Here is a 25,436-nt window from a genome sequence, read left to right on the forward strand (position 1 = left end):
GTATCACAGTTTCCACAATATTAAGAAAAAAAAAGTTTCAACATTGATAATAATAATTTTTTTAAGCCCCAAATCAGCATATTAGAATGATTTCTGAAGGATCATGTGACACTAAAGACTGGAGTAATGATGCTAAAAAATTAACTTTGCCATCACAGGAATGAATTACATTTTAAAATATATTAAAACGTTTCAATTGTAATAGTATTTCAAGTGTTTTTACTTTATTTCTGATCAAATAAATGCAGCCTTGGTGAGCCAAGGAAAGAGACTTGGAAAGAGACTTCTTTCAAAAAACATAAAAAAAAAAAAAACATCCAAAAGGTTTGAAATAGCACGAGGGCCTGTAAATGATGACAGAATTAAAAAATTTAGCTAAACTATCGCTTTAATTCAACCTGTAGCTGTTCGGTCTTTATGAGCATTAGTCTCCCCCTCTCCTCTTTTTCCCTCTCTCTCACTCTCTCACCCCAGTGTTCTTGTTCGATATTGTTTACTACCCATAAGCAAGTCTCTTTTTGCAACACTAAACGGTGCATTACAACTATCAAACAAACAAACAAATGCTCCCTGACCCCGGCTCAGCGGGACAGCTGTGGTGTCTCATCACTTATCACAAATGCTAAGTGAGGGTAAACATCATCCTGAACATTGAGTGGCTCTCCTGCTCACTCACTCACCTCTGTTATGCTTTTGAATAATGAATTTCGCCTGCGCTTGTTCAGTGTTCGATCATGTGTGAACACAACAGAGAGACACACAGAAACCTGATGCCTCCTTAATTTACTGAACAGCATGCTGATATGTGGGGTTGTGTGTTTTTTTTTTTCTTTCTGAGATTTGAGGTCAGGGATAAGGTCAAATAATGGGCTAAATATGGGATCCCTGGCTTGATGGAGGACTGTTCAGGGAACCCCACTGTTTAACGTCTTCCGAAAATAATTTTAGTTGAACTTGTTTTTTGTTCTAAAGCTGAGAAATAAATAAATGCCTGCTGTGAGGAAAAAATAGTTTCTTGTCTTTTCAGCATTTGGACATTTACATGGGTGTTAAAATCATTTCCTCTAATTCCACACTAAGACAACAGAAGCGTTCGTGGCCTTAATGCATTAGGAGAGAAGGTGACAGGAGACAGAAGCATGTTTATTAAAGATAAATGAAGGTCTGGACACACGCACGAAAACAAAAGGAATAAAAAAACACATAAAAACACTTAACGTATTTGAATTTATCTTATCAAGTCCATTAAGCATAGTAAAAAAGAGGGAATTTTCATGTTCTCGCATTGTTATTCCAGTGGAATTATTCATTAAATATCGAAAAAATATATTAAATTCTAATGATGTAGACAAAAAAGTGCATTTTGGCACGCTTTGAACCAAAGAAGACATTTAACAGGCTTGTGTATAAAAATTCCTCATAAATGTTTATAGCTTATACATTTGATAGCGCTTCAGTGCGCAGGGGGAGACCGGGGGCAATTGTGACACACTTAATTCCTCCAATCAGGAACAAGCTAGAGTGATGACACTTAATCTGCACATGATCAGTAGGATTTTCTCTCTGCCTGTGGAAAAGGATCACGAACCCCAGAAGTTTTCAACATAATAGCCTACACAATTTTGAGTTACGTAAGTTACTTTTTAGATGAACACTATTTTTTGTTATTGTATTTTTCTAAAGTTTAGATGACTTTGAATTTAAACGTACATACATTTTATGTAAAATAAAAAAAAGGAAAAAGAAAATATGAACAACCTATGCTATTACCCAGCAAACATCCTGGTGCTGTGGGTAAGTGTGGGTTTTCTGTGGGACAGTGTGGGCAAAGGCAAATCCTTTGGGGCCCCATGTGGGCAAGCCCACAGAAAACCCACACAGGCCCCCAGTGGGTTGTGGGGGCCCATAGCAGTTTTGCCCGTTTCGGCCCCCATGAGGATTTACTGTGGGTAACCCTCTCTATATATAGGTGTAGCTAGCATATAAGATTTGATCATGGCTGCAACATTGGGGGCAAATGTAACATTGTGTCACATGGCCCAGTGGAAGCACCTTGTTTGTCTGTGTTGACATACTTTTCTGTTAGAAAATGAATATATTTATACAGTAGGAATAAATATAAGACTTATTTATCAATGTTACAGTTACCCCCAAACACTGTTACAATCGCCCCCAGCAAGGCGGAAACTGTAACACTCTGACTTCTTGCATTTAATTTAATATTATAGTCTTGTCCTTATTAGTGAAAATATATCAATTGTATTGTTAATTGGTGCTCCTATATTTGTTTCTTGTTGAGTTACAAAGGAAAATGTAAAAAATGGTAGAATTGCCCCTGGTCTCCTCATATTTAAGATGATTATGTAACGTTACTGATCCATACACCAAAACCGTTGTAGGAGATCTATATGATGTACAGTTAGTGTTAATAAAATGATTCACTCAGCAACTGCAACATTATTCATGTAGAAGCCAAGCCCAAACTTTAAGCCCCTGAGCTGTTATCCTGTGGGTTAAAGGAAAATTTGACGCACTTTTATCTTATTTGATGAATGAAAGTCCAAGTCGTATTTACAGTAAAAACCATGGGTTCAGTTTATTTCCATCCATCGCCATTGTTTTCCAGACAAACTTCATTACACGTGTGTGACTTTGTACTGGTATAATATGGTGTGGATGTGGATGTGATCAAAAACTGTTTGTGCTTCCGGGTAACATCTAAGGAACCAAAGATTGATTCCTATTTATACTAAGAGCGCTAATTGGCTCTCTATTATTATTCACACCAAAGTATTATCAGCACCAATCTTCACTAAATGCATTTTTTATTTTTAAATGCCTGTTTAAAAATGATCTAATGTCTAATCACGACGTGTGATGGGTTTTTTTATGTATTAAATAAATTTAGGCTAATTTAATTAAATAAAATTTATTTTCTTCTCTTCAGTAATAACAAAGTTGGAATATTAATCTGACACTAGAGGGCAATAGAGGAAAACGCTTTCCTTTTTGTTGCCGTGGAAACGACACACGCGGAAAAAGTTTGTCCAGAAAGCTTTTTTGTGGGACTTAAAAGATGAATTTGGAGGATTACTTTAAGTTGGTTTTCAAAGAACGACTCTCATTGTAAGTATATCTAATTTATTATTACACCACAAATCTTGTTTTTCTATCCGTTATGGCCATTGAGATTCAGAGTCGTTGAAGTGCAATTAACTGTAGTCAAAGCTTTGTCTGGGCGGATAAAGATGGTGAATTGCATGTAACTTACTCAGAGATTGTTCAACCCTTTAGAAATAAGGCCGAGCAGAAGGATTTGACGGATATGAGTACAAACGTAATGCAACTTTTGGAGGTGCGCGAGGAGTGCGCGAGCGTGACCACAGCACTGGAAGCGCAGAAAGAGGTGGTCGTATGAAAAAAATCAAATAAACTACTGTATTTACATTTTCGCTGTTTCAGTTTGAATGAGTGCAATGTTTTCGTGCTCCATCTTGTGTGTGCTTTTGTCAGGAGATGCAGATGAAGCGGGAGAGTTTAAGAGAGAGAGGCAAAAACATGAAGAAAGAGGAGGAGAAGCTGAAGAAATCCATAATGAAATATAACAAGTTTTTGCAAGTAAAACAACATTCTAAAACAACTAATTTGATATGAATGATTAAGTAAACTGACTTTTTGGAAACCTTTTTTGTGTTTTTCTTTCCCTTAAGGAAAATGATGCCAGGCGGTTGCGTGCCATAAAGAAAGCAGAGGCAGAGAGAGCTCAAATAAGACTGAAAGAACTGGAGATTCAGAAGCTAAAGACGGAGAATGAAACCCTGCAGGCGCGTAAAGAGCTTCTGGAGGAACGTGTCAGAAAAGCCATGTGCTACCAAGAGTTCCTGGAAAGAGCTGTAAAAATGTCCGGAAAGGTAGGCATTAAATAACTAGGTCGCTTGCTGTTGTTGTGTCTGGAATGGGGAGAGGTACTGAAACAACTCAGAGAAACTGTCAAGCTGTCTGGACTCACCTGCCTCATTTGACTGACGAGTGAGACTTTTCACACTTTGAGAGTCTGAACTAAAGACTATGTAGGGCAGAGATGGTCTACTTGTACATTTATGAATTGCAACGCCAGGGTTCCTGCAGGGCATTTAAAAGTCTTAAAAGTCGAAATATTCAATACTGTGATAAAAGTTTCCACTAGCAGTAGCTCTGGGTAACACAGTGGCAAACACAACTGCAAAGGTGCAAGATTTGCTCCATCAGAAAAACTGAAGGCTGTGGGGTCTTCACAGTCGGCACCTCCACCTGAGATGTTGGGCTACTGATAAAACAGGCCCTTATGTTAACTCCCACTATTATGTATAAAAAGGAAGAACACTGCTCTGGTGTGGAATTATTACTTTGTTTTTGAAATGCCAGTAGGATGGTGGATGAACAGTAGAATGAAAAACATAATGACTATCTGTCATTTGATCAGTCACATTACATCCAGTTATTCATGTTAGATTTGAACTTTTATTAATCACTGTTACATGTTTTAAGATGTTACATGTTATGTGTTTAGTATTTGTATATTTGCTTTTATAATATTATGAATTTTGATAATGGGTACGTTTGTTCTTTATGTGAATACAGTATTAATGTACATTTCTTCTTAAAAAATCTTACATTTGATTTAAAAAAATGTGCAGCACCCCTGAATGCTCAATATGGCAACTGTAAACACTGGAGGAATGATAACTCTTTGTTTATTCCTAAGCGCACCCAGCCGCTATGTCATCAGCTTGACTTTGTTAAAATGTTTTTTCACTCATCAGCTGGAAAAAAAAAAAACGTTCTGAAAGTGATTCTTAAGATATTGTTTCTCTGTGCCTTTATTATTATAGTTGTGGTGTGGACTCTGCTATTCTTTTATATTTAGAACAATATTTAGAACTATATCTTTATCATTATCATAATAGTAATCGTCCTTGGTGTGAACAGGCCTTTATTCTGTGTGGTTGGATTTTCTGTTTTCTGAATGAGGCAGATAGGGTAACAAGAAAATATCTGCATAAAGATACTACTAGTTTTTTTTAAATATTTGAAGACAAAACATGCATTTTTTGAAAGTTTTTTTATTATATTTGAATATTGTATAGTAATGTTACACTTTTTCTTCCCCCCCCCCATTTTTCTCATGACATTTGAGTTTGAGAATATTGGTCAAGTCATTGGCCGTCTTCAAGCACTCCGGTCCATTCACAAGGAACTTCTGGCAAACCAGACTGCGTTAGAGAAAGAGAGAGAGAGGACAAAGCGGGAACTGACACAATACATAAATAAACAGCAAACTGTTCTCCTGCACTGTAACAACCAACTACACCAGCAACAGACGCAGCTAGACAGCATACGCTTAGAAGCATACAAATGGGTAAAAACATACACACACACATTTACAGAGAGTGAGTGTGTTAACGTACATACTGTACACAAAAAGACACCAGATGTCACTGTGGCACCTCTGTCTTTTGTATCGTTCTCCCAAGATTACAGATTATTCATGTATTCTACAGGAATTAAAACTGAAGCACTTCCGTTCCACTGCAGCAAAAGAGATTCTCTATTTTGCTCAGCTAAAGACCACGATCCATAACATTTATCAAATGATCACACATCACAACAGAAGAGTCTCTGTGGACTCTGAGGACACCTTCAAGCAGTTGGAAATGGTGAATAATGTTTTGTTTGGTTTGTTCGTTGTTTTTTTTTTTTTTATTAAAATGAGGTACAGTAAAGTCATCACAGCAATGTGTGATCAAATGCAGCATGCAAAATGATGTTTCACAACTGCTGTGTTGAATAACTCTCTTTTTTTCTCCAGATTCAGAACTATTTTCAGTTTATGGGAGCTCTAGTAGATGATGATCTAAAGTCCAACATTATGACAATGCCGAATCGAACTGAAGAAAATGACTGAGGAGATTAAGACCCAAGCTCTGAGGATGTACAGTATATCAACTGAAAATGACCAGATGTGCCTAAGCTAAATACGAATCATCATCTGATCACCCTTTTGACAGGATTATGCACTGGGGTGGGGAGGGGCAGCAGGGATACTGTATGGAGATTACAAGGATGATTCATTTTAAGGGTTTTCCCTTTTAATTAATCAGTGAAATATTATCAAAGCATATTGCCCTCTTATTTCTACGGAAGCTTGTTTCCGCCACTGAATAAAACAATAAAAAAAGGTAATTGCGACTTTTTATCTCCCATTCTGACTTTCTTTCCCCCACAATTGCGAGTTTACATCTCACAATTCTGACTTTATTCTCAGAATTGTGATATAAACTGACAATTCTGAGAAATAAAGTCGCAATTCTGAGAAATAAAGTCAAAATTTAAAGATATAAACTTGCGAGAAAAATTGCAGAATTGGACTTTATAATTATAATGACAAATGAAAACAATGGGTGTTCTGAAATCTGCTCAAAATATCAAACATATCTGAGTGGCCTACATACAAAAATCTGGGTAAAAGTATGTCAAAAGATGAATGTGAACACTTCTGAATGCTTCATGAGTCTCAGTCACAGTGGGCGTTATTGATTTTATTTATCTAATAACATAGTAATAATGGTGATTATCTTGCACTGTGCGTTAGTTTCTAGTTCTCTCTCTCATTTTTTTTTTTTACCCTTTCCTTTCTTTCCTTTCTTGGGCTTTGCGCTGGCCTTCGTGGCCTTGCGCACACAGAAGCCTCTCCAGTGGGCCTGAATGATAGTAGCAGCTTGGCTCTGCATCTCTCTTTCTTTTTCCTGCTGTTTCCTCTTGTCCTGAGCCTCCTGTCGCTCCTTCATAATCTGGGAGTACTCCAGGTTCAAAACTGCAAAAAGTTCCTCCAGCCCTGTCAGCTCTGTCTTATCTTTCTCGTGCATGCTCGTAATTTCCTCCAACTCTGTCTAGACACACATATACATGTATAAAATCAAATACATGTATTCATAAAGACAACATACATTTAAATATTAAAATACATTCACACTGATACATTGAATGTTTTTAATGCAATTCATGTACAATACTGTTCAAAAGTTTGGATTTTAAAAATACATAAAAATACAGCCATATTGTATTACAATTTAAAATATCTATTATCTATTTTATTGTATAATTTTTTTTTTTAAATGAGCCCAAAACTTTTGAACGGTATCTGCAAATACATACGCAAATGATATTGCATCAAACATCAATTAAAGCCATATTAGATTAATGTCTACCTGTTTCTCTCCCATTTCAGCATCGTATTTCTGGATCAAGTTCTCTATCTCTGTTTCTACCTTGTCTTTTTTCTGCAAATCAAAAATCAGTAACATTACAACAAACTAATCACTATACGCATGCTTCCTGTTTCATTAACTGGATGAGCCACGAGTGTGCACACCTTTCGTAGTTCCAGTTCGCTCTCTTTGTTTGCTGAAATCACATTATTGAACTGAGCTGTCAGGTGATTGGCCTCCTGCTGCATACGAGCGATCTTCCCCTCTGAAGTTTTCTTTTCTGATTGGAACTGTTTCTCAGCGTCCTGCTGAGTTCGGACAACAGACTCTTCCAAACCCTTTTCCATCTGATGCAGTGAGCTCCTCAGCTGGTGCACTTTATTATTCAACATGGAGATCTAATTAGGAGTGAAAGCCAGACAGAGAAAGAAAAGGGTGAAAAATAACATAGTTTGGAGAACTCATTCATCTGTCAAGATTCTGTCATCTAACTAATCACAAAAAAAAGAAGAAAAAAATTCTCCTTATGGTGCTTCTCACCTTTGTATCCTTGGCTTTTATTGCCATTGCAACCTCTTTGTCCAGTGAGTCTATCACTGCCTGGTTGGCAGAGTCACGTAGACTGACTTCCAGCATCATCTCTCTGCGTTCTCTCTCCTCCGTAGGGGTTGTGAGGAGCCTCTCCAAAACGACCTCCCTCAACTCGCACAGGCCATCTCTCAGTTTCTGAGACCCCATCTCTCCCCCTGTGTTAGGTTGTATCTGTTTTAGCACCTCCCTTGTGGTCGGAGTTGCCCTAAATAGCCGCACAATGTTACGAAAGGAATCCTGAATTGCTTTTGCAGATTTGGCTAGTTGATCCTTTTGTTCAAGACTCCCATCAAGCACCATAGCTTGGTACTTTTCTTCAAGTCTGTGATGCTCTTTCAGGGCCCTCACCACCTCCTCTCCCAGGCTCGGGGAAAGAGCTTCTGGACCGTTCATCAAAGTGCGGGAAAGAGTTTCTGGACAGTTCATCAAAGTGCGTAAAAGAGAGGCTATCTCCATCTTATCAATGCACTCATCTAGTACCCCTAAAATGAGCTTTGCTTCCCGAGATGATAGAGTCTTCATGGAGGGATTGATGGTCTTTAAGAGGTCTCTCTTAGTTTTGTTTGGAATGCTGGCTGCATCTGATAGTCTCTCTTCAGGAGGGAGATCATCTAATTTTGAGCTCATCATTAGAGGTCTCTTTGATTGAGTAAGGGAGAGAAAACTATTCACACACCAAATAAACAGACAATAGATCATCTTTGGTGAAACATTACTAACAATATTGATTTTAAAAACATTTAAAACAAGATTTGAAAGACATTTAAATACAGAAGGTATAAGTTTCCACAAAGTTGAAATGCAATTCATACAAAAAATACCTAAGTACACAAATGTTTTCATTTCAATGATAAAAACAGTTCTGAATTAAAATTCATTTTAATATGTAATACGTCACCGTGCTATTCTTTTTGGTCGAAATCCGTATTCACTTCATTAGAGTCAAACTCAAACTCTGTTGTTGTTTATACCAGTTGCCGTGACAACCGGCGTTGGCATGACATTCTTATCTTTAACCCCTCCACGCCATTCAGTGACTTCCCACTCGACTCCAACAAAGAACAAAATTAGAAATCTCACTCACCGTTTAATTATACACGTGTATGAAAGAAAATTCATAAACCTCATATTATCAATGAATGAATTAAACATTTTGGCACAAGGAACATTTTCAAATAGTGACTTTTATTGTGACATTTCAGCTGTTTTATCTCTGCGATCAAAAACGACACTGTCGTAAAAAGACGTAACGTCAGATCTTCCTGCTTGACGGCGTCGGTTCTTTTATTTATAATGTTAAAAACGCGATTAAATCGCATTTTTCTCCGTTATAAAGTTAAATTAGTTTATTACTAATTTAGAAAGCAGCTATATACCTTGCGCTTGCGATGGTATTTTAATAACAGCCGACGATAATGACGTAAACAGACAGGCTCTGTTAGTTTTTAATTCTGATTTGTTTAACTTAGACGTCTGTTAAAGTTAAATTAAAACACATTTTAGCATAAACGCGCTCAGTTGGGTGTTTGGGGACAATAAAGCGGTTTCTGTAACTCGTGTCGTGTAGCCCAAGTTTCTCTGCAGCAGTGAAAGGTTAGTTGGTTGATCATAGAGACTCCGTGTCCCCTAAAACCCGCGGTCCTCTCGCCGTTCTGCGGGATGGCGGACGGGGACGACGATGTGCCGTTGATTCTGACCTGGGACGATGCGACCAGCGGGCTGCTGGAGGAAGACGAGAGTGAGTATATGTGTCTTGTGCAGTATTGTTCGGTCACCTGTATTTACCTGAGCTTTGCTGGTGGTAGGGCAGGACTGCGTTCAGATCTTTAACCGGCTTTCAGCCTTCTTGTAAAGATCTGTCACCGGTTCGGTGTGCAGCATCCTTCATGAATTCTGTCTAACCTTACGGCCTCTATCTCCTTGGTTTAGTCTGAGCTGTCAGATACTGTAGAGCATTGAGTTTAAAACTTTTTCATTCCAAGGTCCGCAAATGTAATGCAAATATAGCCTAAATCCTGGCGAAGTAGCTGCATATTTTCTAGTAGGCTATAAAGAGAAGTATTTTAAGCGTGATATTTTATAGACAACATCAATCGCTTTGATCTCTCTGTTAACAACTAGTGAAGTCAATAGAACAATAGACCTATAATCACCATTTATAAAATTCTCTGAATTGTCTACAGACTCCCTATAGTTCCCTAGTGTCCCAGGCAGAGCCGACATTTGACAACTTCTGCTGTTGGGTGTCAGTTAATTATCAGTGATTAGCACTCTTACAGACATGTTGCTTATTAGACTTCGCTGAGATATTACAGGCCCAGCTGTTCTACATGAAACCTGCTGATCTTTAACCCCCAGACTTCCATCATGTGACAGAGGATAGCAAAGATGGCCATTTATATAGTGTGAGTTCCAAACACTGACTCTAGAGGGCTCGGCAGTCAAACCTTTTCGTCGTTGTTGACTGCATTATTGACATTGCTAATGCGCTGAGAGATGATTTGTAGGCCTTCTGCATAGGTTTTAATAGAGCTAAAGCATGGTTGTTTTCCCCCCACGCCGCTTTATAAAAGCTTTTCTATTGTTGAATTTAATTTCATCAGTGTGTGCCAGCTGTCATCAGTGGCGGATCTTGTTATAGAGGGGCTTGAGAGTGCTAGACTTAATCATGATGTCATCACACCAAATATCTTTTATGTTCATGTGAAAATAATAATTGCACCCGCAACTTGTATTTTGTAAAAAAAAAAAGATTTTCATATATTGTTGACAATCCAGTGTTTACTTGGAAGTGACCAAATTATCTACTACATTCAGATATACAGATATCAGTAGTATTTATTCATCAAAACACACAAAAAAATATGTTTATGAAGTAAATCAAGCTGAGTTAAGGCTACTATGTGCCCGCTCAAAATCTTAAGAAGCAATTTGGCATAAAAGCCAGACTAAATTATGCCTGCTCTCACCCAGCTCAGCCCCTAGAATCAAAGTTGTAATTTTGGTGTAAATGCATTTATGCCACCTCTGAGCAGCATTAAACCTTAGACTTAGGCCACTTTGAAAGTGCTTCTGTGACACATTTGCACTTTGCAGTGTAAATTTAAGGAAAATAATCTAATTAAAAGGGTACTTTACACAGCAGAGTTAAATATGCACTGTGTCTGCTTAATTCTGTGTAAAGACCAGACAATGCTGCATAAGTATACAGTTGAAATTGCTTTGTAAATGGATTTATGCCACTTCTGAGCAGCATTAAAAAGTCTATGTAAAGACACCTAAATGACACCACATCTGTGACACCTTCGCAGTGTAAATCTGGCATAAGTGTTCAGCGCTGTAGTAAGAATCATTTATAGATTGAGAGACTTTTGGTGTAAGTGGTTTAAAATCACTGGTGAGATGCTGCACTCTAGTGCTATTGTGTGGTATTGCATTTTGGTGAAAACATTAACAAACATTATGTGAATCAGTTACCAATAGACTATTTCTGTTCTGTAATTCTTTTGGGGAAGGACACTGTTAAGTACTTTCACTTTAAGAGTGAAGTATTCCCAACCCCAACGATCATGTGTTCAAGTGTCCAATGCAGCAGCATACCAGCTTTTGTACATCACACACACACAGACAGAGGAGTTAAAATGCTGTGTCAGCCTATGGCAAATACAACGGTGTTTGTGGCCCCCTCTCCACTCCCATCCGGCACACACACAGTCCATGGCCTTGTGTCAAAACTGTGTGGGAGTGATGAGAGCTGGACGCGTGAATATTTTGAGGACCCGAATGGAAATTGTAGCACTCTTTTTGGGATTTGACATGTTCCTTTAGTTAGCCAAGAAAATTCTTCATTAAGAAAAAAACAACGTAAGGACACATTCTGTCTTTTTGGTTCCTGAACAGCTGTCTCTGAATTTATGAGGAAAGAAGCTGACGTGAATATCAGATGCCTTCTCTTCCTCATTCTGCCTCAAAATGTTTGTCAGTGTCATGGTGAAGATTGTTTGGATATTTTAAATCTCTGATCTTTAGTTCCGCTTTGTTTCTTTGTGTTTGAAGGAAATCTGGAACTGGACTGAAAAGAAAACTGCTATCAGTGCTGTCTCTCTTGTTCGCTCTTGCTCTGCCAGGAACTTATTGATCTGACAGACACAGAGCAAAACCCACACTGTTGTTGTCACGTGCGTACTCCATAAGAGCTGTTTACAATGAACTTATCGGCAACTCATTCAATCAGCTTGTGTTTGGTCAAACTAAAAGCTCTTACTGTTTGTGATTTAATCGGTAAGGCCAGGCATATTTACCAGGCTATGGCCTGACAGATCGTTTAAAAGCGTGTTAGTGGATTAATGTTATATTCATTGCTTACAGAGAAGCAATGGTAAGTATAAATCGAAAAAATGAATTGAAACGTTTTACTTCCCTCTGAGTCAAATGAGGCTCTCAGCTTGGTAGATTTGTTCAAAGGATTGCTGCGTTTCTGAGCTTGGAGAAAAAAAGGACTAAAATGGACACTGTATATAGAGGATGTAGCACTGGAAACAGAAGATGACACGGAAGAGAGGAGGCTATGACAGAGAGACTGAAACCGAGCTGATGGGGTTGGCTGGAAAAGGGACTAGTGTCGGACAAAGCAACTCCAAGATTCTGAAGGACATTCTCACTGTGTTTGGGACTGATGCTTAAGAAAATCCACTGGACTATCTATTCAACTGCTGGGTTACACTGTGATCTCTGAACCATCAACAGCGTCTCCTTCCCACATATCCTCTGAAAGAGAGGGGAAAAGTGCAGAGTGGAATCCTTTTGGAATATCTAGCTATTTGGGATTCAGCTGTCCAGTCAGTGTTTTGGGAAGCAGCTCTGTAGTGCATTTGTTCACATTTTATTCACATTTGAATTTTTTCAGTATTTGATTGTCTTTGAATATTTAAATCTTGTTGATGTTATTGAAAGCAGCCCTAATCTAATTCTTCACTTTTCTGTAAAATTGTCTAATCAAATTTTTTTTTCATAAGCAAAACTTTGTGGGATCCTCATTTGTGGATATTTTTTTTATGTTTTGCCAGCAAAAGATTTTTTTGTGTAATCTATTTAGTTATTTTTAGCATAGAAACAAATTATTAGCAATTGTTTTTCGTCTTTCTTAACAAACGTTACAATCAAATGAATGTATGAAGGTGCAGAGAGAGATGTTTAGAGTTTTAAAGTAGCGTTTGGCCTGATTTGACTTGACTTGAGTTTTCCTGGAATCCGTGTCGTCTTTGGAGGAATCGTGAGCATAACCACTAGATTCTGTTCTGCTTTCGGACCGCTGGCCACCGCAGCTGGCACAATGAAACTCGCATGTTCGAGTCCATTGTTTATAATTAACCCTTGCAGTGCTAAAACTGCTTGACCAGTGACATGCTCTCTGTCTGACTACTGGGACGTGGGGCCGATCACACGGGCTGCTATGGAAATCAGTAGTATGGTTGACAACATGACCGGACTAACACATGATAGGCCAGTCCAAACATCCTCCTTCTGCCAGCAGTTTCCATCTGTCGGTATGCTATTGAAATGTGTTGATCAACTGGCTTAAAACCTCCTCTACCTACCTAGAAGTTAATGCTTATTTTATATTGAGAAATCATTTTTACTATATATTTTTTTCTTTCTCTACACAGATGGGGCAGGAAATTATGATGTTGTGAATAATGTTGTCATACCGACCCCAGGAGCACCAGACCCCAGAGCCCAGAATTCTTTGCGGCAGAGTTGGGAAATGAACTACCAGGAAGCAGCAATATACCTGCAGGTCATCTTTTGAACACCCAATGAAGCACCTAAATGAACGCAGATGATCACAAACACACACTCAGGGCTAATAATAATTCTCCCATTTGTCTGTGTTTGTCCTCAGGAGGGAGAGAATAATGACAAGTTTTTCACTCATCCGCGAAGTGCCCACGCGCTCAGCGCCTACCTGTTTGCTCACAATCACCTTTTCTATGTGATGGAGCTGCTGACTGCGGTGTTACTCATGCTACTGTCCCTCTCAGAGGCCCCTGCCGTCCCCTTCCTCCGCTTGGATGTCTATGTATGTGACTTCTACTTGCACTGTGTGCATACACTACCATTTTAAAGTTTGGGGTCGGTAAGACTTGAATAGAGAAATGAATTCGTTATTTAGCAAGGATGCATTAAATTGATCAGAAGGGACAGTAAAGACTTGTACATTGTTACAAAATGATTCTATTTCAAATAAATGCTTTTATTTAGAAATTTATATTAATTGAAGAATCCAGAATTGTTTTTCATTTTCTGCTAAAATATTAATCGGCACAACCGTTTTCAAAACTGATACTAATAAGAAATGTTTCTTGACCACCAAATCAGCAGACTGGAGTAATAACTGCTAAAAAATCAGCTTTGCCTTCACAAGAATACAGAAATTACATTTTGAAATATATTAAAGCAGGAAATGGATATTTTAAGTTATAATAAAAATAAAATGTAATAATATTTCACAATATTATGCTTTTTACTGTATTTTTATTTCAAATAAATGCAGCCTTGGTGAGCATAAGACACTTCTTTGGAAAAACATTCAAAAATCTTACAGAGAGAGTACCCACCCCAAACTCTTGAAAGGTAGTGTATGTGTGTAAAGCCATACTGGGACAGGACTTGTTTCTCATTTGGACGTCTCTAAAAATAGATTTGCATGACACCTCACTGATAAAACTCATGCATTCGGATGGCGATTTCTTTTTTTTCTATTCTATGAACCAACAGGCTGCTCACATGGTCGTATGATTGACTGCTGTAAATAAAATGCTTGGAATAAGAATAAATTCATATTTATTTTAATAATAGTAATATCCTATTTATTATTTGGTTATTTAAATATGTTTGAAAATAGACGCGCTATAGCTGGATTTTTTTTCTGTAATGCATTTTATCTCTCAAAATGATGGATGTCATTTAAAAAAAACAGCAGTTAATTCGGCGGGGGATTTTTACGTGGGTTTTGGATGAAAAACAGACATTCTGGATTCGGACGGCAATAAAATCACAGACTAGTCCCTGTAAATGTTGAACATACCTTACGTCCCCATCGGAAACAATTACCATCCAGACAGGGCTTATGCCTTTGTAATTTTTTTTTGTATGCTTGTGGATTTCGATTATATGAATAAGACTTTAAAAGTGTGTATTTTTGTTCCTGTCAGATTCACGCGACACTGGAGTTATTGGCATTGGCGTTGGTGGCATTTGAGTTGGGTATGAAGCTCCGATGGCTTGGCTTTCACACCTTTATAAAGCATAAAAGGACCATGGTGAAGGTGTGTGGATTTTGTAATAGACTATGTTCATTTAAAATGGTTTATGTTTTCCTCTTTGAATCGGGATGCATCGTAGATTCGTATTCACAGAAGTTCAGCTCAAGAATCCTGTTATCCTCTCTTGATTTGTGTGCTTTTCAGACATGTGTCCTGTTTCTTCAATTCATCGAGGCCATTGTGGTCTTAGTCCGGCAGACATCTCACCTGCGTGTGACGAGAGCCCTGCGACCGATCTTTTTGGTGGACTGCCGTTACTGTGGAGCCGTTCGCAGGCATATTATTATTATTATTATGTTTTATAATAATTTCTAAATGATCATTATTAAATTAAAAGTTTACTACTAGTAATAATAAAACATTGTTTGTTAAACATTGGTGTTTTTTATGCGGTTGCTGTTTCTGAGATCTTATAAAAGCAATAAGCTGCTTGAGGTTGTGTGTTACACCGATTTTGCCTAAAATCAACTTTTAGGAAAATTACTGTATAGCATGTGCTTGACCGGATACATTGTAGTTATATTCTGACGCTCTATCTCTGTTTCTGTCCTCCCTCAGAAACCTGAGGCAGATATTTCAGTCTCTTCCTCCCTTCATTGATATTCTTCTGCTGTTGCTTTTCTTCATGGTCATCTTTGCCATCCTGGGATTTTGCTTGTTCTCAGCCAACCCAGCTGACCCGGTTAGTGCATCACAGTCACACACTCACCTGTGTGTTCCAGATGTTTCTCTCTCTCTCACATACATAAAAACTCTCCCTGAGACCGGATGACTTCTCTTTCTCTCTACAGTATTTTAGCACACTTGAGAACAGCATTGTGAGTTTGTTCGTCCTTCTGACCACTGCAAAGTAAGTATGTAGCCTCACTGTGGGGCACACATCCTGGCTAAGATAACATGACTCTGAGTCTCAGTGGGGTTGTTTCATGTCTTCCTGTAACTGAGCTAGTAATACAAATGTTACCAGTTCAAACCCCTGGAGTTTTTTTTAACTAGAGAATTTTTCAGATCCCCTTGAGCAATGTTCTTAACCCCAGGTTGCTACAGTCAGACTGTCACTGTTAAAAATGTAGTAATAGTCAGTTTCAATAAGAAAGTGTTTGCTAAATGATTCATAGTAAACTATCCATCTACAAAGACCTCAGAGTCTTTAGTAGATTTACAAGTTTTTCCATCTTTTTTCTTCACTAGTTTTCCAGATGTGATGATGCCAGCATATTCCAAGAATCGTTGGTCATGCATTTTCTTCATTGTGTATCTGTCCATCGAGCTCTACTTCATCATGAATTTGGTCAGTAATGAACAACATCACATCTGTTTGTTATTATGTATAATTTTTTTGGAAATGGTCTTTTAGGGCAGTGTGAACTAGCCTTTACCCTGAGTTTGCTATTCTTTTTTGCCTCTCAGCTTCTGGCAGTAGTTTTTGACACCTTTAATGGAGTCGAGAAGATGAAATTTAAATCTCTGCTTTTACACAAGCGATCTGCCATCGAGCATGCCTTCCAGCTGCTGCTTAGTCGGCAGGTGAGATTTATACAGATAACGCTATTTCCCTCTCTTGTTTTTTTATGACTGTTTTTTAGCCTTGTGTACTTGGTGAAGAAAGTGAATGTGATAAATCTGCATGTGTGTCTTTTATTTAGAGGCCAGATGGAGTGTCTTTGAAGCAGTTTGATGGACTGATGCGATTCTATCGTCCACGAATGACTGCACGGGATCGTTTTCTCACATTCAAAGCCCTCAACTATTCAGACACAACCATGCTTAGGTACACACACACACTCATACTCAAACACGAGTGCATACGCTCACATTCTTTTGATTATTTTAACAGATGATGAGTTTTTAAGGTGTATTTGTGCTTGCGTTTTAGTCTCCAGGACTTTTATAAGTTTTATGAAGTGATTGGGCTCAAATGGAAGGTCAGATTTCACACACCGTCACATGATGATTTTACTCCCAGTGTGTATGTTAAACCCTCTTGAGCCAGAACATTGTGTGTGTGTGTGTGTGTGTGTGTGTGTGTGTGTGTGTGTGTGTGTGTGTGTGTGTGTCTGTGTGTGTGTTTGTTGCAGGCTCGACGGAGTGGGGAGTACTGGTTTGATGATCTTCCTCGCACAGCATTCCTCATTTTCAAAGGTTTTTAATTAGTCAATTTGTATTAGTTACAGTATTTTACACTTTAAAGATCTGCTCAGAATGATCAGGTACATTTATGATTAGTTGGCATCAAATATTTTTCTTTCATAACACTCTTTATGATCATTATTCTTTTTTTTTAACAGGAATGAATTTACTTGTGAAATCTAAAGCTTTTCAATATGCAATGTGTAAGTTATATTTCTTAAATATTTTGTTGTATGCTCTACCCATTTAGATATTAACATGCAATACCTGATCAAAATATATACTCCTTTAAACCCATTAGCTTCTGGGTTAATAGAAAAATTTGTATTTTAAAAATTCAAATTGGTCTGATATTCTCCTAGTACCTCTTATATTATTATATACTGTACCGTTCAAAAGTTTGGGGTCTCTTATGCTCACCAAGGCTGCATTTATTTGACCAAAGATATAGTAAAACAGTATTGTGAAATATTTATATATTGTGAAATTTAAAAGAACCATTTTCTATTTTAAATGTAATTTATTCCTTTGATGGCAATGCTGTATTTTTATTCTAATATGATGATTTGTTGCTCAAATTGAAAGAACAGCATTTATTTGAAATAGATATTTTTTGTAACAATGTAAATGTCTTTACTCTAACTTTTGATCAATTTAATGCATCCTTGCTTAATAAAAGTATTAATTTAGTTGAAAAAAAAATAGTCTTACAGACACCAAACTTTTAAATTGTAGTAGTGTCTTGCGCCTGCACTATATTCATTCCAATATTTCTAATAATACTGTCTGTTTTTCATTATTGACCTGTAACAGATCTGGTAGTAGCAATTAATGGCATCTGGATCCTAGTGGAGACAAACATGGTAAATGGTAAGATCTGCTTGAGTAATGTAATGTAACAGTAGGACATGCAGTGCAGCTGTGTTGCAGTTCTAGATAATTCTATGAATTCACCATTCAGAAACGCTTGTAAACAGAGGAAACAGTTTTCTCTGTGTGAACCCAATTGAATTTGGCTCTCAGGGAGCTCTTCTCTCCCCACAGATGGTGTCTCATGGACTCATGTTGTCCCCTTGAGTTACATTATTTTCCTTACAAGTAAGTGGAAATTGTTTAAAATGAAATCAAATGTAAATGTCTTAATGACTATGCGTACCATTTATGATTTTTTTTTTTTTTATCCCCGGCTGATGTGTCTGTGGAATGAAGTTTATGGAATTGAGGTCTTGTTGAAGATCACAGGCCTTGGTCCAATGACATATTTCAGCTCAGGATGGAACCTGTAGGTACACACACGTACATTCATATAAGCACTAACGCACACACACACATGCCTCATTGCTGGGTGTGTGCTTCTATTTCCAGCTTTGATTTCTCAGTAACAGTATTTGCCTTTCTGGGATTGATTGCTCTGGCCTTTGACATGGAGCCGTTCTACTTCATTGTGGTGTTGAGACCTCTTCAGCTCCTCCGGTGTGTGTACTTATTTTTGTGTTTTGACGTCTTTTGGTTTGCATATAGTTGTAGTTATTCATTTGATTTTTGTCTCCCAGAAGTGTGAGACTGAATTGAAAACCTGAAATTCAAAATCGAAACCTAATTCAAACCTCTCAATAAACAAAAATGTTTTAGGCTTGACATTTTTATGTATTCAACTTTCACTCAAATTGTTATCCTGGTAATGTAATTTGTGCATTATATTAAAAACCAATCAGTTTAGAAAAATGCCACATTTTTACCCCACTGTAGTGTAATAACTTTTTTAAGATGTGTCTTTAACTCTGTCATTTTGTGTGGATCATTAAATATCTTTTTTATAATTTATATTTTCATCAGTCATAGCTGATATAGATAGAAACAGATAGTTTCATCGTTTTTTTTTTTTTTTTTCTTGTCAAGGTTGTTTAAAATTAAACAGCGCTATCGGAATGTTCTGGACACAATGTTTGAACTGTTCCCGCGTATGGCCAGGTACAGAAATAATAATCCATTTCAGCTCATTACTCACAGATGAAGGATCTTCTCTCATAACACTCTCTCTGTCTCTGTAGTCTAGGTCTGACTCTGATTATCTTCTATTATTCTTTTGCCATCGTTGGAATGGAGTTTTTTGCTGAGGTTGTTTATCCGAACTGCTGCAAGTAAGTCCCTTTAATCATCACCTTTTGCAAAAATCAAAACCGACTGAACATCACCTTGAACTTATGCAGTTTCTAAATGTAAGATGATCTACTGCTGTCCTGTTACATAATGAAAGAATAGTTCACCTCGAAATAAAATCATTTACTCAGCCTCGTGTTTTTTCAAGTGCGGTGTGTGCAACACAAAAGAAGACATTTTAAAGAATGTTTATGAAAGTACAACGTGATCAGTGGATGTCAAGCTACAAAAACGATTCTCATTGAATAGTGGTGTGTTTAATGGTATGTTCTCTGTCTCTCAAAGGAATAGCACAGTTGCTGACTCGTATCGCCAGATAAATGTGACCATTGGCAACCGAACCGTGCTGGAAGAGGGATATTACTATCTCAATAACTTTAATAACATCCTAAGCAGCTTTGGTATGTGCGACACTCACAAATACACACTCCGTCTCACTTCAGTATATAGCTTTGTGTAATTTGAGTTTTTTTCTCTGCCGTGTTTCAGTCACTCTATTTGAGCTAACAGTGGTGAACAACTGGTACATCACAATGGTGAGTGTAAATGCACAAAAACACCTGCTGTTTATTGGAATTAAATGTCAGTCAGCAGATTGTTGTGTATCTCCCCATGTCATTGTAAACAATGAACATTACATTGTTTAAAAGTGTTGTTTTAAATGTGAAGTAATGCTAACATCTCTAAGTGTTTGTGCAGTGTGTGTGTTTGTAGCAGAAGCCTATGGATCCTATGAACCAGTCAGTAAATGAGCATCTGTCTGTCATTTGTAGTTATTGAACCCTTTGAATCCTGTTTTCACAGGAAGGTGTGACATCAGAAACTACTCACTGGACTCGCCTTTATTTCATGACCTTTTACATTGTCACCATGGTAAGGGATTGTGTATGTCAGTAAATCAGGGTTATTATTCCTAACTAAAACTAACAAATTTCAAATAAACTTTCAAATAACAGAAATTCTTTTCATATTTTTAGTTAAAATGAAATAAAATAGAAGAAAAACTAACGAAAATTAGAATAGTTGCCTTGAATTTCTACCTTTTTTTTTTTTTTTAACTAAAGCTGAACAAAAAATAAAATGGCTAAAAATAAATAAACCAAAATAGTAATCTTAAAAAAAAAATCACCAAAGCTAATAAAAACATCTAAAAATTTAAATAAAATAAAAATTGATATAAAGAATAAAATTAATATTAATAAAAACTGTAATAGTGTATACATAATACTAAAATAATACTGCTGGAAATAATGTGTATATGATTTGTTTTTCACATGAAGATTTTAGATTGAAATGTATAAGGAACAGTGTACACTTTAAGGGGGAGGGGTTTCTTTTAATTATTTAAAAAAACAATGCATGTCATGTAGTTGCTGAATTAATATTAGACAAAAAGTGCATGTTTAATGCTCATGCAATTATAGAATTATGTTGTTTGAAATGATTTTAGAATGTTATTAAACTATAGAATGTCACACTACTGTAATCAGGTACCCATTTATGTATGTGTTATAACCTGATTTAGTGATCTTGATATTTTTCACAGCTCTGTGTTGTTTTGAGTGTAAATGCCTGTGTGATTATGTGATGCAGGTAGTCATGACGATAATCGTGGCCTTCATACTGGATGCATTCGTCTTCAGGATGAACTACAGTCGGAAGAACAGAGAGCCGCTGGACGACCCAGAAGGTTCTGAATGAGTCCTGTTCATCCAATGACAATGAGTGTGACTGGGACCTATTTCACTGAGATCTAATACTGAGAATGTGTGTGTGTGTGTGTAATAGATGAAAAGGGGATTGTATTTGACACAGAGGTGTCTCAGACTGAAGCTCTACAGATTCTGGACTTGTATAAACACACACTGGGCGTCACCAACCTAAGCTCACTGCAGGACATGTGTGTGGCTCTGGAGCGAAGCGGGGTGAGCACATGCACACATGTACACGCAGTCTATGTTTAGAGCATCGAATTGAGTTTTTTCATTAGACTGATTGAACACTAATGGATCATTTTGTCTTTGCTCACAGCACTCCTCATTAGTATTTCAGGGTCGAAGGTCACGTACCAAGAGTGACCTCAGCATGAAGATGTATGAGGAGGAGATTCAGGTACTTAAACCACACATATAGAAACGCACTTTTGAATTTGCATAAATGTAGCGTGGTCATAAAAAGTGATGTGTTAACCAGATTTCTTACTTTAAAGGGGTGATGAACTGAGAAATCAAATTTTCCTTGAGCTTTTGACATATAAGAGATCATCATACTATAATAATATCCTGTAAGTTTCAGAACTGAAAACTACCTTGTTAGTCCAATAAAAGCTTTTATAGACATCAGGCTCAGCAAACGACTCATTTTTCAAAGTGGGGAACAATGACGTCAAAGAGGATAAAACACCGCCTCCACAAAAGAAGATCAACGCCTACTTCAACACGGCCTGTTTAGCCCCGCCCACCGATTCGCCCAAACATGCTAAATAACATAGGACGACCTGATGATTGCTAAACCGGATCGAGCTACTTCCAAGCAATAAACATGCGGTTTACAAAATATTGTGCAGCGCCTGTTTGTGGAAGAAGACAGTCTGCATTAAGCTTCCTTAGGATTCCAGCATGGTTAAACTTTATTAAATCAGTGAGTCGATCACAATTTCCCGACACGGATCTGCCAGCAACATGTAAGTAACCATGTGTACTCTAATGCCTGATCTGCGATCAGTGATTTCTGATGTGTAATTATTCAAGTTCAGATATCTTTCTCTTAAAATCGTTCAATACTGTTTATGCATCAGTGACTAAACGATCAACTTCACATAATTTCTCGTAGTATTATGAAAATAATCTTTTTTAAACTGTTATTAAATTAACGTACAGAAAGCGATCAAAGAACGATCCCTTTCCATTCGCCCAAGCTGTCAATCAAACAGCACAGCGCGAGCCGCGAGAGCTTATCTGGACACTTACCAAACTCGTGATGAAATAATGACACTGTTACACTACACAACGAAGCTCTTACTGTGTATTCACATCGTGTTTGCATTGTGATTTGGTGTAAGCATTTGTGAGAGTGCAAAAATTGCGTTGCAATGATAAGATCTTTATTCACGCGATCAACAGACTGTCTGTCATCTGCTCAGTGCTCATCATGCTGCAACCTTTCATGTGATGGAATAGATTTAAATATAATGCTTTAAACGATACTTTTCACGATTTGTTATCTCGATAGCTGTAATAGTAAAAACGAAGTAAAAGTTTTCGAGAGAGTTCATGTAATACTAGCTATTTCATATGCAAGCATGTCAGCCAATCACAGCAGTGGGCGATTGCACTGCAGTCTCACAGCAGACACGCCCCTTAAAACGGAGCGTTCAAATCTGAGGCAGAAATCAGGCTTGGAAAAATGGCTTTTATTTATAAATTATGACAATTTTTGATGTAAAAATCATACTAACATTATAAGGGCACCCCAGGCAACATTATAAAATAATAAAACAATCCAGTTCATGACCCCTTTAATTTTAACCTTTTATTGAAAGTTTTATGTAAAGCACTCCCAAACGGTTCTCTTATTGGATCAGAAAATTAAATCATGAAAGTTTGAAATTGTAATTGTAATATATCAGTCAGCTATTTATAGAAGGATATGCCCAAGTGGAAACTTGGAAAGCCTACCTAAATGTATTTAAATGAATCTGTCATGAAAAAATAAATGAAAATCATGTTCTGTTGTGCTAAGCTATACTGTGATGTATTTGGCTCAGAATGACCCCCCTTTTTTAAAAACAGACATTTCCAGATAGGCATGGGTATGTTTGTGTAAAGTGGTTGTTTCTTTTTGTCTGCAGGAATGGTACGAGGAATATTCCAGAACAAACCTTCAGCCTGATGAGACATTCCACAGAGAACTGGACAGCCCTGAAGCCAATGCCTCAAACAGCATTAACTAACACACCCTCTGAACACTGCACCAGCGTTACTTAACACACTCACTCATACCTCTGAGGGACCGTAAGACCGTCTTCCTCCCAGCGATGGAAAGCACAGGTGTTCCCCTTGACCACTACATTCTCCCTCTTTCCACATGGAGACCCACAGAACTCCTTTACTTAAAGCCTTATTTCCCAAAAAAACCTTAAGGTTCCATGGCCAATCAGGGAACCTTGCAGGCCAATCATGTGACATGCACTAGGTCCAGGAACCTTCTTTTTTTCTTCCATAAAAATGCACCTCATGACATTTGCCTTTTGATGGGTAGATCCTGAATGATTCAGACTCTCTCATGGATTTGACAAATGGAGCACAGTGATTGAATGTTTCTGTGGGAGATGAATCGGAACTGAATGTGAGGATTTTAGCACTAAGTGTCTTTCTTCACAGTCTGAGGTATTGCTTAACCAACAGATAAAAGATTATAGTAATAAACTAATGCTGTTTTTAAACTAAAGCTGCTTTTTGCTGGAACCTTTGGACCTATAGAGAGGCTTATTATTTTGTTGTTATATATAAATATATACAAGCAGATTAAACATATGTCAGATGCAGTTAAAGGATTAGTTCACCCAAAAATGAAAATTCTGTCATGTCGTTCCAAACCTGTAAAAGTTTCGTTCATCGTCGGAACACAAAAATATTTTGACACAGAATTTAAAATTTTGGGTGAACTAATAACCCTTTAAGAGTCAAGCATTTAAAAATTTTTTTTAATACATGCACTTATTCACTCAATATGGACTGGTTTCCCAGAAGTGTTCATTTTGGACTGATAAATGTTAGAAACCCAGCCCTGGACCTTTCAGTACATTCAAACCACATATAAAAAAATATTTTATGTCCTTTGTTTGGCGTCAGTATTGTTTTAGGCATGAATGAGAGTAATTTTACAGACCAGTTCAGATAAAATCTAGTCAAAATCACACTTTTTATTCCACCTACAGTCTGATTCTTTTGTCTTTCCAGAGTAAATACAAATGTTTAGAAATCCAAATTTTCTTTTGTGTAAAACCATAGGTGACAAAGGGAAACCATTTAGCCTTACTTATGGTTTTTTGCACAGTACTTCAAAACTGTTATTTATTTATTTACATTGACTTAAACAAATGTTCATGTAAATCTCTCTTGTTTGCTGTACTATTTTATGTTTTATTAGTTATTTTTTATGCTTTTAACAGGGTGAATGCATGCAAATCCTCATATATCATTGTTTACTCTAATGTCTAGAGCATCTGACCTGGAGTAAATCATTAATGTGTTTACGAGGGTCAGTGATTTCATCCCAGTTGGTTGTTTATTTTGCACTGTAGGATGTGCAGCCATGATGTTCCAAACACAAGGGGACATGATGTATGTGTGACATCAAACCACACCAGCTCCTCTAATACTGTAGGATTTACCTGTGTTTCAGTTCTCTGTTCTTGTACCTTTGTAAATGTATAACAATGACAGGTCTAGTAAATGATACATTTTAATGAAACCTTTTTTTTTCTTTTTTATAATTGCTTTTATATGTATTATGTGAGTTGGCTCGTCTTTGTAATTGTTATCATGTTTAATTTCATTCAGACTAAAAAAACAATGTATATTTTTACATTAATATGCTTTAGTCTAATGAAATCGTACTAATCCGTGTTTTTTTTTTTTTTTTTTTTTTGCGAAATAGAACATTCTCATGGGCAATAATAGGCTAGTCATTTCGCGTAAGGGCGAATATTTCCCAACGGAAATTTCGCAACTAACGTTAGTTCGAGCGAATTCGCAGCGTGGAAAGTGACTTGAGTGAGCTTCATACACTATTGATTTCACTCATGTGACTATCTTAACAAACATAAAAATGCGATTTTATATTTACCAAAAATAATTTCCTTGGGCGTTTTGCACATGTTCTGAAATACATGCTCCGATTTTTCATGTATATTTATATTTCTATATTTCGACAAACATAGGCTACATGTAGCTCGACTATGCAAAACTCGCTGCATTAT

At 37.2% G+C, this 25,436-nt stretch overlaps 3 protein-coding genes across 5 annotated transcripts; 2 read left to right on the plus strand and 1 right to left on the minus strand.

Moving 5' to 3' along the window:
* The first annotated feature begins 2,982 nt into the window (after window positions 1-2,982).
* On the plus strand, window positions 2,983-6,227 carry cfap73 (cilia and flagella associated protein 73). The gene is made up of 7 exons (XM_081366944.1): window positions 2,983-3,126; window positions 3,295-3,406; window positions 3,514-3,618; window positions 3,711-3,911; window positions 5,177-5,398; window positions 5,541-5,696; window positions 5,849-6,227. Exons 1-7 carry the CDS (start codon window positions 3,077-3,079, stop codon window positions 5,942-5,944), a joined length of 942 nt encoding a protein of 313 aa, XP_081223070.1. The 5' UTR covers window positions 2,983-3,076; the 3' UTR covers window positions 5,945-6,227.
* A 337-nt stretch (window positions 6,228-6,564) lies between these two features.
* drc10 (dynein regulatory complex subunit 10) lies at window positions 6,565-10,086 on the minus strand (the record flags this gene model as incomplete). 2 transcript variants are annotated; one of them, XM_081366773.1, is made up of 5 exons in its annotated part: window positions 9,624-10,086; window positions 7,788-9,560; window positions 7,412-7,645; window positions 7,248-7,319; window positions 6,565-6,929 (listed from the first exon to the last, which is right to left on the minus strand). In XM_081366773.1, the coding sequence occupies exons 2-5, from the start codon at window positions 8,679-8,681 to the stop codon at window positions 6,648-6,650; spliced, it is 1,482 nt and encodes a 493-aa protein (XP_081222899.1). In that variant the 5' UTR covers window positions 8,682-9,560; window positions 9,624-10,086. The 2 variants fall into 2 exon arrangements, with proteins under 2 accessions (XP_081222899.1, XP_081222898.1); XM_081366772.1 differs by lacking the exon at window positions 9,624-10,086 and having other exon boundaries at window positions 6,648-6,929; window positions 7,788-8,477; window positions 8,737-8,819.
* tpcn1 (two pore segment channel 1) lies at window positions 9,445-24,928 on the plus strand. 2 transcript variants are annotated; one of them, XM_081366771.1, is made up of 26 exons: window positions 9,445-9,576; window positions 13,505-13,635; window positions 13,741-13,917; window positions 15,053-15,166; window positions 15,308-15,438; window positions 15,722-15,845; window positions 15,955-16,013; window positions 16,355-16,454; window positions 16,574-16,690; window positions 16,810-16,934; window positions 17,040-17,088; window positions 17,242-17,305; window positions 17,452-17,496; window positions 18,107-18,163; window positions 18,338-18,391; window positions 18,503-18,575; window positions 18,659-18,766; window positions 19,193-19,264; window positions 19,345-19,434; window positions 19,739-19,854; window positions 19,943-19,989; window positions 20,258-20,326; window positions 21,047-21,143; window positions 21,242-21,378; window positions 21,485-21,565; window positions 23,304-24,928. In XM_081366771.1, exons 1-26 carry the CDS (start codon window positions 9,498-9,500, stop codon window positions 23,403-23,405), a joined length of 2,418 nt encoding a protein of 805 aa, XP_081222897.1. In that variant the 5' UTR covers window positions 9,445-9,497; the 3' UTR covers window positions 23,406-24,928. The 2 variants fall into 2 exon arrangements, with proteins under 2 accessions (XP_081222897.1, XP_081222896.1); XM_081366770.1 differs by lacking the exon at window positions 9,445-9,576 and adding an exon at window positions 13,169-13,384.
* The last annotated feature ends 508 nt before the right edge of the window (window positions 24,929-25,436 follow it).

The sequence above is a fragment of the Scardinius erythrophthalmus genome (genome assembly GCF_964197995.2).
Source record: "Scardinius erythrophthalmus genome assembly, chromosome: 5".
Taxonomy (NCBI): Eukaryota; Metazoa; Chordata; class Actinopteri; order Cypriniformes; family Leuciscidae; genus Scardinius; species Scardinius erythrophthalmus.